The sequence below is a fragment of the Pistacia vera genome, unplaced genomic scaffold (assembly GCF_008641045.1).
Source record: "Pistacia vera cultivar Batoury unplaced genomic scaffold, PisVer_v2 Contig468, whole genome shotgun sequence".
Lineage (NCBI taxonomy): Eukaryota > Viridiplantae > Streptophyta > Magnoliopsida > Sapindales > Anacardiaceae > Pistacia > Pistacia vera.
The window spans coordinates 340,558-354,945 of NW_022196299.1; the positions used below are offsets into that span (position 1 = coordinate 340,558).

General features: G+C 34.3%; 1 protein-coding gene and 1 long non-coding RNA gene across 5 annotated transcripts; both read right to left on the reverse strand.

Moving 5' to 3' along the window:
- Positions 1-1,799: 1,799 nt before the first annotated feature.
- On the reverse strand, positions 1,800-7,343 carry LOC116145866. 2 transcript variants are annotated; one of them, XR_004130439.1, is made up of 6 exons: positions 7,252-7,343; positions 5,526-5,640; positions 3,434-3,549; positions 2,561-2,645; positions 2,146-2,174; positions 1,800-2,039 (listed from the first exon to the last, which is right to left on the reverse strand). It is a non-coding gene; the product is annotated as an uncharacterized LOC116145866 (long non-coding RNA). The 2 variants fall into 2 exon arrangements; XR_004130438.1 differs by having other exon boundaries at positions 2,146-2,645.
- A 1,413-nt stretch (positions 7,344-8,756) lies between these two features.
- LOC116145861 (heat stress transcription factor A-7a-like) lies at positions 8,757-11,152 on the reverse strand. Of its 3 annotated transcripts, none has more exons than XM_031431300.1 (4): positions 10,791-11,152; positions 9,518-10,354; positions 8,973-9,403; positions 8,757-8,896 (listed from the first exon to the last, which is right to left on the reverse strand). In XM_031431300.1, the coding sequence occupies exons 1-2, from the start codon at positions 11,079-11,081 to the stop codon at positions 9,596-9,598; spliced, it is 1,050 nt and encodes a 349-aa protein (XP_031287160.1). In that variant the 5' UTR covers positions 11,082-11,152; the 3' UTR covers positions 8,757-8,896; positions 8,973-9,403; positions 9,518-9,595. The 3 variants fall into 3 exon arrangements, with proteins under 3 accessions (XP_031287160.1, XP_031287159.1, XP_031287158.1); XM_031431299.1 differs by having other exon boundaries at positions 8,973-9,072; positions 9,212-10,354; XM_031431298.1 differs by having other exon boundaries at positions 8,973-10,354.
- Between the last annotated feature and the right edge of the window lie 3,236 nt (positions 11,153-14,388).

Sequence of the window (14,388 nt, forward strand, 5' to 3'; positions counted from 1 at the left end):
AATGTGATATTGCTATTATTATAAACCCTTTGGAATCCTATGTGTGTCTTTTGAATTGAATCAGTTGAGCTTTTGAGTAAGATTCATTTCCCCTTTTCTTTTGGGATAAGACGAGATTTTATATATGCTCATCGATTCACCAAGCTTTATTTATATATTGTCACTAATATAGAAGCATTTCAAAACTTCTATTAATCAGAGATTTGCAGAATAACACGAGTAAGTAGTAGTAGATAGTGTAAGAATATAATACTTAAACATGATGACGATGTAGTGAAGACCTTTTCTGATGATTAGACTGGTTTCTGTATTGGTTTTTTCATTAAAGGAAATGAAAAATAGAAGCATCTTGGAAACATTCATGGACTCCGAAAAGAATGACTAAGTCTAAGTGATGAGTTATATTTACTGTCACTTAGGCATAACTATCCCGTTTTGATTGTGATTTTGTGAATATTGACCATTAGAACAAACTCCAAGGAGAGGAGACTTAAAACTCTTTATTTGTCTTCACATGATACAAAATCAATCCATGGTAGTAAACTTTGAGCTACTTAGCGGTCAATAATCCATCTATTAGTCTACGATATCTTCAAATTTAGATACATGGTTTGGTTGGTACAAACAAATACCTATAAAATATAATAAATTAATAATTTAGTACACACTAATTCCAGTAAGAAAACCTAAGTAGTTAGGCAAGATGTCACATTCAAAATAGTTGTATTAGAAAACCATTTATTTAATTAATTTGATTGCCCAAGTTATGATTACCCATTTTCACTTGTTATATTTATTTTCTACTGTCATCTGATCTCTTAATTATATATTTTGGTTTTTTATTTTGGGTCTCTGTTGTGCATGCAGAGGTAGCCAGTTTGATGAATGAGAAAGAACATTATATCCCCCACACCCACGGGCCCATTCTTTGTTCACGGGTTCTTCTATTACAAGATTCTCATCCATTTTTTGCTTTTTATTTCCCTTCAACCCCTCTACTTTTCCTTTATTATAGAGTACCCCAACACCTTCTGCCCCGTTTAGGGTTTAATAATAATAGTCCCCTGATATTTTATTAACTCATCTAACGATTCTCTTATTTTAGAAACATAAAGACAATCAGGTAAATATGGGAATAAAAGTATTGGGCCAAGGCTACAAAATGAAGGTGGGTGGGAGTGTATGATTGAAATGGGCCTAAAGTATTGGGCCGATGGAAGCCCACAAAACCCAGGGACAGCCTTAAGGATAAAGACAAGAATAGGGGCCCTGTTAAGGATCCCAACGTCACGAGAAAGGTAAGAATAGGCTTTTGCTTTTTGTAGTCACGAGCTCACGAACACGTGTTCAATCACATGCATAACCCAATCCCATTATAGTACTGCCAGCTGTCAAATAACCTGTGTTCCAAAAAATTCCCAAGAGTTAATGTGGCGCGTGGTTTCCACGAATTTGGAAGCGATTTAAATGAAGATTTTTCTTGTATTTAAACTTTTCTTTAGGTCAACGGTTCGTGTTAAAGATGAGCAACTTCATTAATTCAACCCTTGCTTGTTTGTTTTCTTTCTTCCGGAGGTACGAATTTATTTATACGCGTCTTTAACTAATTTTGTGAGCACTCAACTAAATCTTCCAAAATCTTAAAATTAATAATTAGATAAACTCCTCAATAATTACCGTTATCAAAGTTTATGAAAACAAAAACTCATTAAACCATTTTTTTTTTTTTTTTCTCTTTTACCAACAAACTATCCAATAATGATTAATTAAGTCACCGTCACAAATGTACATTTATTTTTTGTTTAATTACTATGTGTGGTATTCATTCATATAATTTAAATATATATTGTTTATAATAATTAGAGAGTTGCATTCGTGTGCGATTATTAAACATTTTCTCTTCTCCCCTGGACAAATCTTGTGTTACTGTTGAGTCGGCTGAGCCATCCATACGTGAATAAATTTCAATACAATCTGCAGTTTTTCCTGTGATCCTGTCCTCCCCCACCACAGAAACAAACATTCAACTCCTGCCGTTCCTGATTTCACAAGAGTAATTATGCATTCAGTAAAAGTTCATAACAATTCAAATTTGTCCTTTATCTACAACATATTTTACTGGGAAAGTACAAGCAAGCAACCCACCTGATAAAACAAATCCATAACATATTTTACTGCACTGGGAAAGAAAAGTATAAGCCAGCAATCCAGGTAAAACAAATTTCTTCATGGAGAAACTTTACCACAATTTCGAAAAAGCTATAGGTAGATTATTGACAATGCAACAAGAGATAAAGAAGTAATCGGAAAAGAACATAAATGGCTTAGCTGAGTAGGAATTTTTCATTGACCGCAGTTGCCCCTTCGACAAAAATGCCCTATCCAGCTCACATAGATTTGAACTATTTCAATTTTCATGCAACTAGCATAGACAAGACTATTCTCACCTTTGATGCAACACAATGGCTGCAAGTTTCTGGCTCAATTTGTCTTAAGACGGCATCACTACTAACCAAATGTGAATATAATTTAGACTTCCTAAATTTGAGTAGTCTCTTACCACGGCTGAAGAGGTGCTAACTCATCTTTTCTTTATGTATTTGCCATGTTAGGCCCACCATATATTGTCGAAAGCCCCCAAAAGCCTGCAAATTCAACAAATACATGACAAGAACAGTGTCACCAAATTTGAAGCACCATGATAAAGTTAAAAATTTATAGAGCCCATCATCATGTTACTATGCATTAGAAACAAGAACAGATTGGCATATAGCTTTTTATCAAATCACGAGATGCTCTACTAAATAAATAAAACAACTGAACATATGGATTCTGTCCATCACATCTTTGGACACTTCTCCATTTTTTGTTCAATTGGTGACAAAGCCATTAATGAGTGTTTACCTTTTAATGTATGACAGCAATAGACTCTATATGACATTATTGTATAACAGCAATAGGCTTTATTTGACATTGTCTCCTAGATGGCCATAAAAAGTTAATAAAAATTTGTCCCTTGAGTGAGAAGCATCTAGTGACTTTTTGATACGAAGAAACAACTTTTATGTGTAAAAAAAAAATCTCCCCAGTCGCTGCACATTCAACACATTAATTAACCAGAGCAAGCACCTGACTAGGAACTTGAGTTTTGTTTCAGGGGCAAGCAAATAAATTTTTTATTGGTACATATTCACCAGAAGCCAACAACCAGGATCAAAGTTTCAAGAGACAAAACCCAATTTCTAGGGAAAAGGTTATTAGGCTTCTTCTGTAACCAATTTGAGGAACCTGGGTGGTAAGGGGGCTTTTGGTGACACAATACAACCATGTTGAAAAGCAGAAATGAGGTAAATTACCATCAGATTAAGACAATTGGCACAAACATAAGATGACATCAACCTTGCATGGGGAGCCAACAAACAAGCTAACCTACCATATCTGTTGGGACCGGTAACTGACGTTCATCACGTTCTTTGCCAGCATCTTTTTGTTGACTTGTCCAGTGAGTCCATATAAGATTACTAATATGACAATTCTAGTTGAATGATCCTGGATTTTAACCAAGTGATGTAAGAAAGGCAAACCATGAATGAATACAATCCTTGTAACTATTGAAGAATGAGAATACATGTATATATTGTTTGGAAAATAAACCAATTTGAAGATAAACAAAAGAAAGTGGGCACAAATTTTTGCTTGTAGAATACGCTTAAGAACACAAAGTGCCAAGCAATATGAACAAAACATATCTAATCTGTTTCATGTCAAAGAAAAATTCAAGGGTTGTCTTCTTCTATCCAGTATCGGTCAAAGACGCAACTAACATTTTGAAAATCAGCAATATCTACACTCTATGGCCATGTTTTACTTATGTCTCAATACTAATTAAAACTTAATACCTTCATAGATACTTCTGGCCTCCTTCTTTATGGCAACATCAGCTTAAACCACATCTTTCTCATGTAAGAATTACTTTAGCAGCAAGTGAACAATTCCAAAATGCAACCAGTTAGCATCTTAACTTTCTTATCTGGCCACCCACATTACATAGATCTTTCACTCCACTCTATGTACATGTTTTAATGTCTATTCCATTACATTATAAACTACCAATCTTGAAATCCAATGTTTTGCATTATCTATTAATAATCATAGAGATATAAAACTTTCATCCAAAATTTCCTCAGGTATTTAAAAGTAATTTCTATTGAAATCAGTAAACAAATTTGTATACTCAACCTCATAAAATCTTTTCTTTGCCTATCTCAACCAGCAAATGTTGTTTTCCTTTCTCTCCTCCAGCTTTTCATTCTTGCACGCAACCATATAAAAAGCCGCCTCTTTATCACTGAATTCAATGGTCTTTGCTGCATATGGTCAAGTCTACAATAATGACCTTATTTGATCATCTTTTCAAATGGTAGTAGCATTTGGTTTTGCCCTACATTTTCTGATTGAAATTACCCTACTTTAAATTTCATTACACTATTGTGGAGATGATTTTTCTACTACCAACACAGTTGTAAACTAGCAAGTCTGGCCTTACCTCAATTTACATAACTTTTCCTTCAAATCCTTCAATTATATGGGAAATATCGTCTCCATTTCCCCACCATAGATAAATGACAAATTCCAAATAATAAACTGCCAAATTTACACATCTTATGCCCCCACAAATTTCTATATTCTTGAGATACTGAATCCAAGTACATAGAAGTTATACATATTCCCACCCTTGCTTATGAAAAAATCCATAATTGATTTGTGGCTTCAACTCTTTCTGGCTATACAGCATGTTATACTATTCTGGCATATATAGTAAGTTATGCCATACATATGGCTCACTGTGTATCCAGATCTTTGTGAAACACAAAATGATAAACTAGCATGTCCCCATCCATCACTAACATTTTTTACTTAACCATGCCTCAAAATTCAATTATGATCATTTCCATACCATTTCTCTACATCATTTGTTTTACATAATCATATAATTAACAAGCTAGCAGGTATATAGGCGATTAGTCAAGTCCTAACGTTAAAAATAAATAAATAAAAAAGATACAAAACAAAACAAAAGCCTTCATGCCTCTAATTCGTTGAAGTCTATATCATGGAAAAAAGAAACCAAACCATTCTGTTCACACAGCTGATATCAAGTTTGTAGTACTGCACCCCACCAACTCATGAAAGTTCAATTTACATGACAGAAAAAACAAAATCATCCATTATTGAATCCATGCTACCAATAAGATTAGGATCATCTAGTCATTGACCTCAGTATTAGCTTATTTTTACCCATTATCGCGTTTAAACAAGAATAAGAGCCTGCAATAACTCATTTCTATTCTTTCTGTCTTATCAAAGTTGTCACAAGTTGCTCTAACAGATAAAAAAAAATGCTGCATATATAATTTATTTAAGTTACATCTTTAAGAGTTGCGCATCGTTAAAACAAAGATAATTTTTTATCACCTTACAACAGGAGCAGGCCCAATATTACTTGTTTCCAGAAAGGAATTTACCTTTTCACTGCAAAGCATCTCCAGCTAAATCCTGCTATTTCTGGATCAACTGCTTTCTAAGAAGGCATTTCCCCACTTGTTCACTCTGCTGTTTCAATTCACATCGATGTCCAGCCTAAAATGGACAGAAGCAAAAAGAACCTTGGGTGAATACTTGCCTATGGCAATTAGTAACGCAGCCATCAAGGAAAAAAGACTAACTGACTTTTAAGCACAATATCCACTCTAGAAACTAATAATACTCAGGTTTGAATTTCAAGAATGCTAAAATAAAGTACAGTTGTGAGAATTTGTTAAAAATTACAGAAATTGGAAAAGAACATTCTACAAAGTTCACTTGTTTCAGAACCAAAAAAAGTGAAAGCCGCCCGAATTGAAAACTATATATTAAAAAGAACGAGAGTAAATAATGGGAATCCAGCACTACACTCCACCCAATTACTTCTTCTAGAAGGTCAAACTAATTTATGTGTGGATTTTACTAATTACTCAAAGTAACTAGCTCAACATAGCATCAACCTCATCATTTGTTTTCCTTTCTCTAATGGTAAGTGAATCATGAGTATAGTCTTAAAATTATTAGTCTTACAATTATGAAACAGATAATATTATGCTCACATGTAACACATGAACCCAAATTTTGATTATCACTAAACATAACTAAACCATTTTTCATTTATTAATTACACAAATCAAATAACATGATACTAGGAGTTAAGCTTCAAAAATACCCTTTACAACAAAACACATATAGAGTATGTGAAATCGATAACTCCTCTCCCACCAAAACTTATCAAAATGATCATATCATGACAGGCAGGAAGGAGAAAAATGAATGGAAACAGTACAGCGTAACATATATATTTAAGGTCATGAGAAGATGCCACCGCAAATCAGTTACAACTATAACACCTCATTACAGCAACAGTAGACAGATAGAGAGCAATGCAAATGCGTATTACAGAATGCAAAGGAAACCAGTAAATGCCATGACAATGTTATTATCGATTAATCAGGAAAACAGTTTCAATACAATTAATTGTGATAATAGTCTCAGTTATAGCTGAGTTTCTCTTCATATTGACTTAACCTTCGAACATTTTCTCGACTTGAACCAAATTATGAGTAAAAAAGCATAAATCTGCAAACTAATTAGTTAACATTATGACAACCCGCCTGCTCTTAGCGTAAGCCGCATCAAAAAATGTTATAAAACCGGTAACAGATGCATCAAAATACCATAATTTAAACTAACCAGAGTTTCCTCAAAACTAAATTATCTAAATCATCTAATGCCAATTTTTGCAATATGATTTCAAAAATCATGCAACGCTGAAGTAAAATAAATTATTGGTAGCAACTTCAATGCTACATAATTATATTGATTTGAAAAACTTTACGTGGTTAATCAACTCTTGTATATTGCAAATTCCAGGAAAAACTTTCGTACAATTAATTAAGTTAGCCAACTTGGGCCAATTTAACAGCAATAGAAGAAAAAAAAAAAAAAAAAAAACCCAACTAGTTTATCTGGACTGCCAGTATCCCTATGGCTGGCTAACAATCTGATAGATTATGAACATTCACAATAGGTTTTTTAAAATTGAGAAATTCTACATGAAACGCATTTTGTTTGTTAAAAGTGTAGATCCAAGTTGGCAAATGGCAACCGCACTGAAAATGAAAAGTTGATTTGAGATAAAGAGAAGAGACGAGTATTACTCACCGTAATCTCCCGTGAAACTGTTGATTGGTTAGTCCGGCGAAATCTGAGGAAGAGAGCGCCAGGAAACAGAGAGATCTTCGGAGCTTACTCATGAGAGTCCACTCAAAAGTAGCGCTTAATTGATTCGTTTTCATTTAAAACGCACGGTCTTGAGGTTTGACTGTTGACCACTTTTTGGCTTTTGCAGAAAATCCTTTTCCAAATTTCTTTTTATGTTCATTTATATTACGTAATAATTGGTTTTTTCTTATATTTTCTATTTTTATTTACAATTAATTGTTGTATTCAGATAAACTTCATAACAAGAGAAGATTATGATTTTAACCATAAGTTATCATTGATGTATAAATGTATGAGATTTTTAAATGTCCAATTAAAATAAAAGTTAGGGGTTACAAAATTATCTATCTATCTATTTAGGTGCACATAATTGTTTCATTATTTATGAGTTCGTGTTATTACATCTATTTTTAAACATGTTTATAAAGTTGTTTATTAATTAAATAAAGATAGATTAATAAACATTTCTCACAATTTTATCTCACAAATAGAATGGGATAGCTAACAATTAATCAGTTCATATTTGATCAAACGGAATCCATTATTAGACAAACAGAATTTATTGTAAACTGACACGTCGCATTTGTAAGAGAAAGTTAATAAGAAATGTTTGTCAGTATAATACTCCTCCTATTTACGTACCCTTATACGAGATTGAGTTGTTACATCAATGCTCACCCACAAGGAGCTTATGCTCTCTTGCTCACTATATAATTCTAATATAACCAGTGAATAAGAGTATACCACATCAAATCACGTGCTTATACTTGCTCTCGTGTTGAAAGAAAGATTATTATTTTTTTTCATAAATCAAGTAAATGAATTCAATAAGCCAAATAGAAATTGTGCTTCGCAAATACAATTGGATTAAGTAAATGCATGTTTAATATAAATCAAGCCGATAAGTCAAAATTTACTTGATCATTCAACTTTGAACAGCCATGAAAATTCTCATATACAACCCCACTTGGATATAGGAATTTTCTCACAAATCACTACCACTAGCATTCAAAAGCTATAAAACCCAGCAAAACAAAATGATTATCTCTTTCATCTAGAACTTATTGATCTCCATGAAAAGGGAGAAGAGCAACAGGGTTGATGGATTTGTGTGGTGCAAATCAAGAAATGAAGAATTATCACACACTTGGATAAATGCGGCATGCAGATGAAAGTGACAATCCGAGCCAAATTGCAAATGAGATGTAAAATCTTACACAATACACATTTATGATTATTACCACCGACAGTACACATTCTATCAATTCTTTTAAACAAGTAAAAACAACTTGAAAAATGGAGATATTAAATCCTAAAAGCTAACTACCAACTAAATAGATTTTGTCAAGTAGCTTCAGCTATTTGTGGTTCCAGTAACTTGCAGCTGCATCTTTGTCTATTTCTTTTAAAAGTGGCTTCTTGAATAAGAAGAAGTCACACCAATAACATTATATTATACCACATTATATAAATTACAAGCTAATTTCTTTGCAAAGATTTGAAATTTTTACCACTTGGAAGCACATATGGAGATGAAAATCACCAATGAGAATTGAGAACCCAGTTGCCATCCCAGGAAAAAGATCTACATCATGATATATTTGTCACGAAATACTGTATCAATTCTTGCATAAAAGTTTAAAAAAATTTAAGTTAACTACCAAGTAATTCTTGAGTCCAATAGCAACAAGTAATGGTGGTTCCAGGAATTTGCAGCTACATGATGTTGTCCATTTCAACAGCTTCAGGACAATCTACAATCTACACTCATTTGAGGCCAAAAAAAGAGAAGGAATTACGAGACAAGAGGCAGATAAAGCAATGGATATGAATTAAATGCATTGCATAGTGCATATAGAACAGGTTGTGATTTTGAGGTGTGAAAATATAAACAAAAAACCTTCAGAGACAAATCATGATAGAGAATCTTCCAAGCACTGCCTTCAACCTAACCAAGATAAGAGAAAATTTAAGAGAAAAAAAGATGTACAAAATTGAAAATTTTTGGAACAAAAGAAAATGGAATACAGGGTTAGAAACACCAGAAACAAGATATTTTTCCACTGGTACACTGCTTGGTTATTCTTCTGTCCTGTCAATATAGCAAGAAATGCAGGTGAATATTATTGCCTAATGGCATTTCAAGAAATCCAAACACCACAATGGAAAATACAAACTGATGGCTCGCTTTGCAGAAGCCTCCCACCCAGAAGGAACTGTCATCATCGATAGAGCAGTGTAAACTGTAGAATCAAACAACTGCCCATATATTTTACCTGGGGCTTCAACCCAAATACCCAAAACGATCAGCCAAAACATTCACATCTTCATCTTCACCTGCTTCAGAATTTGGAATATCTAATTCTCCTTCAAACCTCTCATTCAATAACTCTTCCCAAAATCCATCATCAAGTTCTCTATCACCACTCTCTGGTGCCTCTATATCTGCATTTCCATCCTCTTGCTCCCTCCTTGTTCTCCCATATCCTTGCATTTCCAATGCCAGTGCTTCCAGTTCAGACACCTGAAACCCGTATTCCCCAAATTCCAAGGGCTCAGCTTTGATGGGATTTGTCCCTTCACTACTACTACCAACTCCACTTGGTCCTTGATCAATTGGCCTTCTTCTTTTCTTAGTCATGGCTTCCTCAAGCTCCATCCTTTTCTGTTTTTGCTGCACTAACTGCTGTAGAAAGACAGGATTTTGCATTGCTCTAGCCAAGAAAGACATCATTTGTTGCTGCTTCTTTTCTGTGCCTTGTAGCCTTTGTTCTATGGCTTGAAGATAGGCTCTTGTATTCTGCTGCAGGTGTCTAAGTTTCGTTAATTCCATCATTAAAACCTGCTTGTCACGCACCAAACGATCAATCTCCCCGTCTAGTCCAAACCGCCCCACTTCAACACAAGGACCAAGCGCTTGCGGCGGAGGAAGCGGCTGAGATGTTGCCTTCCTCCTCTTGATGTTCCTCAAAAGTTGCTTCTGCTCCCTCAGAAATCCCTCATTTGCAAACTCCCACCTACCTGGATCAATCTTTCTGAATCCCTGCACCAAAACAAAATTTACATTCAGTAACTTATCAAAAAATTGAAAATGGGTCAGTGAAACTCAACTAAGAAAAAAATATTAACATGAATTCATGCATTTGATACAATAAAAAACAATATTATAAAAAACTCTTCTGATAATAAAATAATAGGATTTGATGACGAAGGCATGTGAGTTTCCAGAACCATCTTGAATTTTATTAAACTTACAGATAGGACATTGTGACAAGCCAGTGAGCATCCAAGTGTAGGCATTTCAAGAACCCATTTGGAATCCCCACTTGCTTGGTTAAAAAAATTAATTAAAAAATAAAATAAAACCATACATCCAAGAAGAAGGATTGGTGGATGAATTGAATTGAACAATGTTGATTCAAATCACAATAGGGAAGAAGAAAGCAAATTCGACTAAGAACTTCAAATTGCGGACTTACATAAGTGTTAAGCTGCCGGACAAAGCTGGAGAAGTTATTATGCTTGAAGTATCGAGGAAGAAGAGCAGTGGACAAGGCGTGAGGGTCCCAAACAACAAAGCTCCCACCGCCTCTGGTCCAAGAAACAATATGATTAGTATTCAAATCATCAACCATTTCATAAGTTTTAGTCAGAAATGGGGGTGGCCCCGTGTCGTGGAGGCCTTCCATTGGCTGCGGCGGAGCCATCACTCCCGATTGTGATGAACTCGATCCCAGGTACTCCTCTTTTACTATGTAATAAGGATTCATTTACCAATTTAGAAAAACAGAGGAAGGAACAGAAAGAAAGACAAACAGATTGATTGACTTTAGATTATAAAAGAAAAGAGAAAAGAAAAAAGGATATGATTAAAGGAGAATCAAGAAGAAAATCATAAAAGAGAAGTGTATATGTATAATAAAGAGCCGCGGTTTTGGTGGTGGTGCTGATGGGTTATGATGATTGTTACAAAGTGACACTCGAGATATTTTCTTTCTTTGTTCACATACGCCTCTGTTTTCTTCTTCCGGAAGGTCGTTTAAGCTGTTACTACAACAACAACTACCAACTAGGTAGCCCAATTCCATTACTCATGTAACACAAATCCAACGCTTCGAAATAACGACATTGAAGGGGTTAAATGGAAAGATTATGGGGGATTATTATTTTATAATAAGAAAATTAGAAAGTTCTAGAGGTGGGTTTTGGATTTTTGCATATTAGCCCCTTTCTTCATTTAGCAAGTTGTGGTCCTTGAGGAAAGTTCTGGAACTTGTGTGCGAGGGTAAGGAGGATTGAGATGATAGGAAATGATATGGCGGGAGGCATGGTGTGGAGCCCTAGAAATATTAAATTAGTGGTATTCATTGGTGTGATCATGTCCCCACTCATTATTGGTTGACATCTTCTTTATTTCAATGTAATTTTGACCTAAGTTAACATCATTTTTTTGCTACTAAGTAGAAGATATTTTTTCTTTTGCTTTGCTTGGTCGGTAGGGGGTAACCAGTTATAAACCTATCAAAGATGTCAAAAATTTATTATATAGTTTGGGGATTTATTTTATTTTGATAAAATTTAAGGTAGGTCTACCTCTTCACCCAATAAATCTTTGTTGAATGAGAGGATTACCCTCTCTTATAAACCAGTAGGTTTAAGCATGTTTAGTCGGTGTAGGGCTCCAACACGTCCTCTCATAGTCAAGCTCATATGTTAGGTCATGCATGTGAATAGAGATAGTTGTTTGACTCTAACTTTTTACCCGTTGGTCAAACACTTAGCTCAATTGGGCATAATTTTGATATTATAATAGAATTTTAGATGAGTCTGACTTCTCACCTAACAAAGTCTTATTGGATGAGAAGTCAAACCCACCTCAAATTTTATCATATTTACCATGTGAGATTTTAAACGCATTTGCCATTATTGAAAAATATTACATATTTCTCTTTTTTTTTTTTAAAAAAAAAATCATTTAATAAAAGTATCAAAAACTTTCTTGAACCTTAAAGAAGATGGTAAAAACTTTCTCACAATTTTATCTCACAAATAGAATGGGATAGCTAACAATTAATCAGTTCATATTTGATCAAACGGAATCCATTATTAGACAACACGAATTTATTGTAAACTGACACGTCGCATTTGTAAGAGAAAGTTAATAAGAAATGTTTGTCAGTATAATACTCCTCCTATTTACTTACCCTTATGAGATTGAGTTGTTACATCAATGCTCACCCACAAGGAGCTTATGCTCTCTTGCTCACTATATAATTCTAATATACCAGTGAATAAGAGTATACCACATCAAACACGTGCTTATACTTGCTCTCGTGTTGAAAAGATTATTTTTTTTTTCATAAATCAAGTAAATGAATTAATAAGCCAATAGAAATTGTGCTCGCAAATCAATTGGATTAAGTAAATGCATGTTTAATATAATCAAGCCGATAAGTCAAAATTTCTTGATCATTCAACTTTGAACAGCCTGAAAATTCTCATATACAACCCCACTTGGATATAGGAATTTTCTCACATCTACACTAGCATTCAAAAGCTATAAACCCAGCAAACAAATGATTGATATCTCTTTCATCTAAACTTATTGATCTCCATGAAAAGGGAGAAGAGCAACAGGGTTGATGGATTGTGTGGTGCAAATCAAGAAATGAAGAATTATCACACACTTGGATAATGCGGCATGCAGATGAAAGTGACAACCGAGCCAAATTGCAAATGAGTGTAAATCTTACACAATACATTAGTACCACGACAGTACATTCTATCAATTCTTTTAAACGTAAAAGCAACTTGAAAAATGGAGATTCAAATCCTAAAAGCTAACTACCAACTAATAGATTTTGTCAAGTAGCTTCAGCTATTGTGGTTCCAGACTTGCAGCTGCATCTTTGTCTATTTCTTTTAAAAGTGGTTCTTGAATAAGAAAGTCACACCAATAACATTATATTATACCACATTAATAAATTACAAGCTAATTTCTTTGCAAGATTTGAAATTTTTACCACTTGGAAGCACATATGGAGATGAAAATCACCAATGAGAATTGAGAACCCAGTTGCCATCCCGGAAAAAGATCTACATCAGATATATTTGTCACAAATACTGTATCAATTCTTGCATAAAAGTTTAAAAAAATTTAAGTTAACTACCAAGTAATTCTTGATCCAATAGCAACAAGTAATGGTGGTCCGGAATTTGCAGCTACATGATGTTTCCATTTCAACAGCTTCAGGACATCTACAATCTACACTCATTTGAGGCCAAAAAAGAGAAGAATTACGAGACACAGAGGCAGATAAAGCAATGGATATGAATTAAATGCATTGCATAGTGCATATAGAACAGGTTGTGATTTTGAGGTGTGAAAATATAAACAAAAACCTTCAGAGACAAATCATGATAGAGATCTTCCAACACTGCCTTCAACCTAACCAAGATAAGAGAAAATTTAAGAGAAAAAGATGTACAAATTGAAAATTTTTGGAACAAAAAAAATGGAATACAGGGTTAGAAAACACCAGAAACAAGATATTTTTCCACTGGTACACTGCTTGGTTATTCTTCTGTCCTGTCAATATAGCAAGAAATCCAGGTGAATATTATTGCCTATGGCATTTCAAGAAATCAAAACACCACATGGCAAATACAAACTGATGGCTCGCTTTGCAGAAGCCTCCTACCCGAAGGAACTGTCATCATCGATAGAGCAGTGTAAACTGTAGAATGTAACAACTGCCCATATATTTTACTTGGGGCTTCAACCCAAATACCCAAAACGATCAGCCAAAACATTCACATCTTCATCTTCACCTGCTTCAGAATTTGGAATATCTAATTCTCCTTCAAACCTCTCATTCAATAACTCTTCCCAAATCATCATCAAGTTCTCTATCACCACTCTCTGGTGCCTCTATATCTGCTGATTTCCATCCTCTTGCTCCCTCCTTGTTCTCCCATATCCTTGCATTTCCATGCCAGTGCTTCCAGTTCAGACACCTGCAATAACTCATTTCTATTCTTTCTGTCTTATCAAAGTTGTCACAAGTTGCTCTAACA

Bases quoted from the DNA above. Each gene is read 5' to 3' on its own strand.
- LOC116145861 (XM_031431300.1), bottom strand. From the start codon at position 11,081: ATGAATCCTTATTACATAGTAAAAGAGGAGTACCTGGGATCGAGTTCA. The intron at 10,355-10,790 runs GTAAGTCCGCAA...GTTTTGGTGCAG, and splicing joins TCCGGCAGCTTAACACTTAT to GGATTCAGAAAGATTGATCC.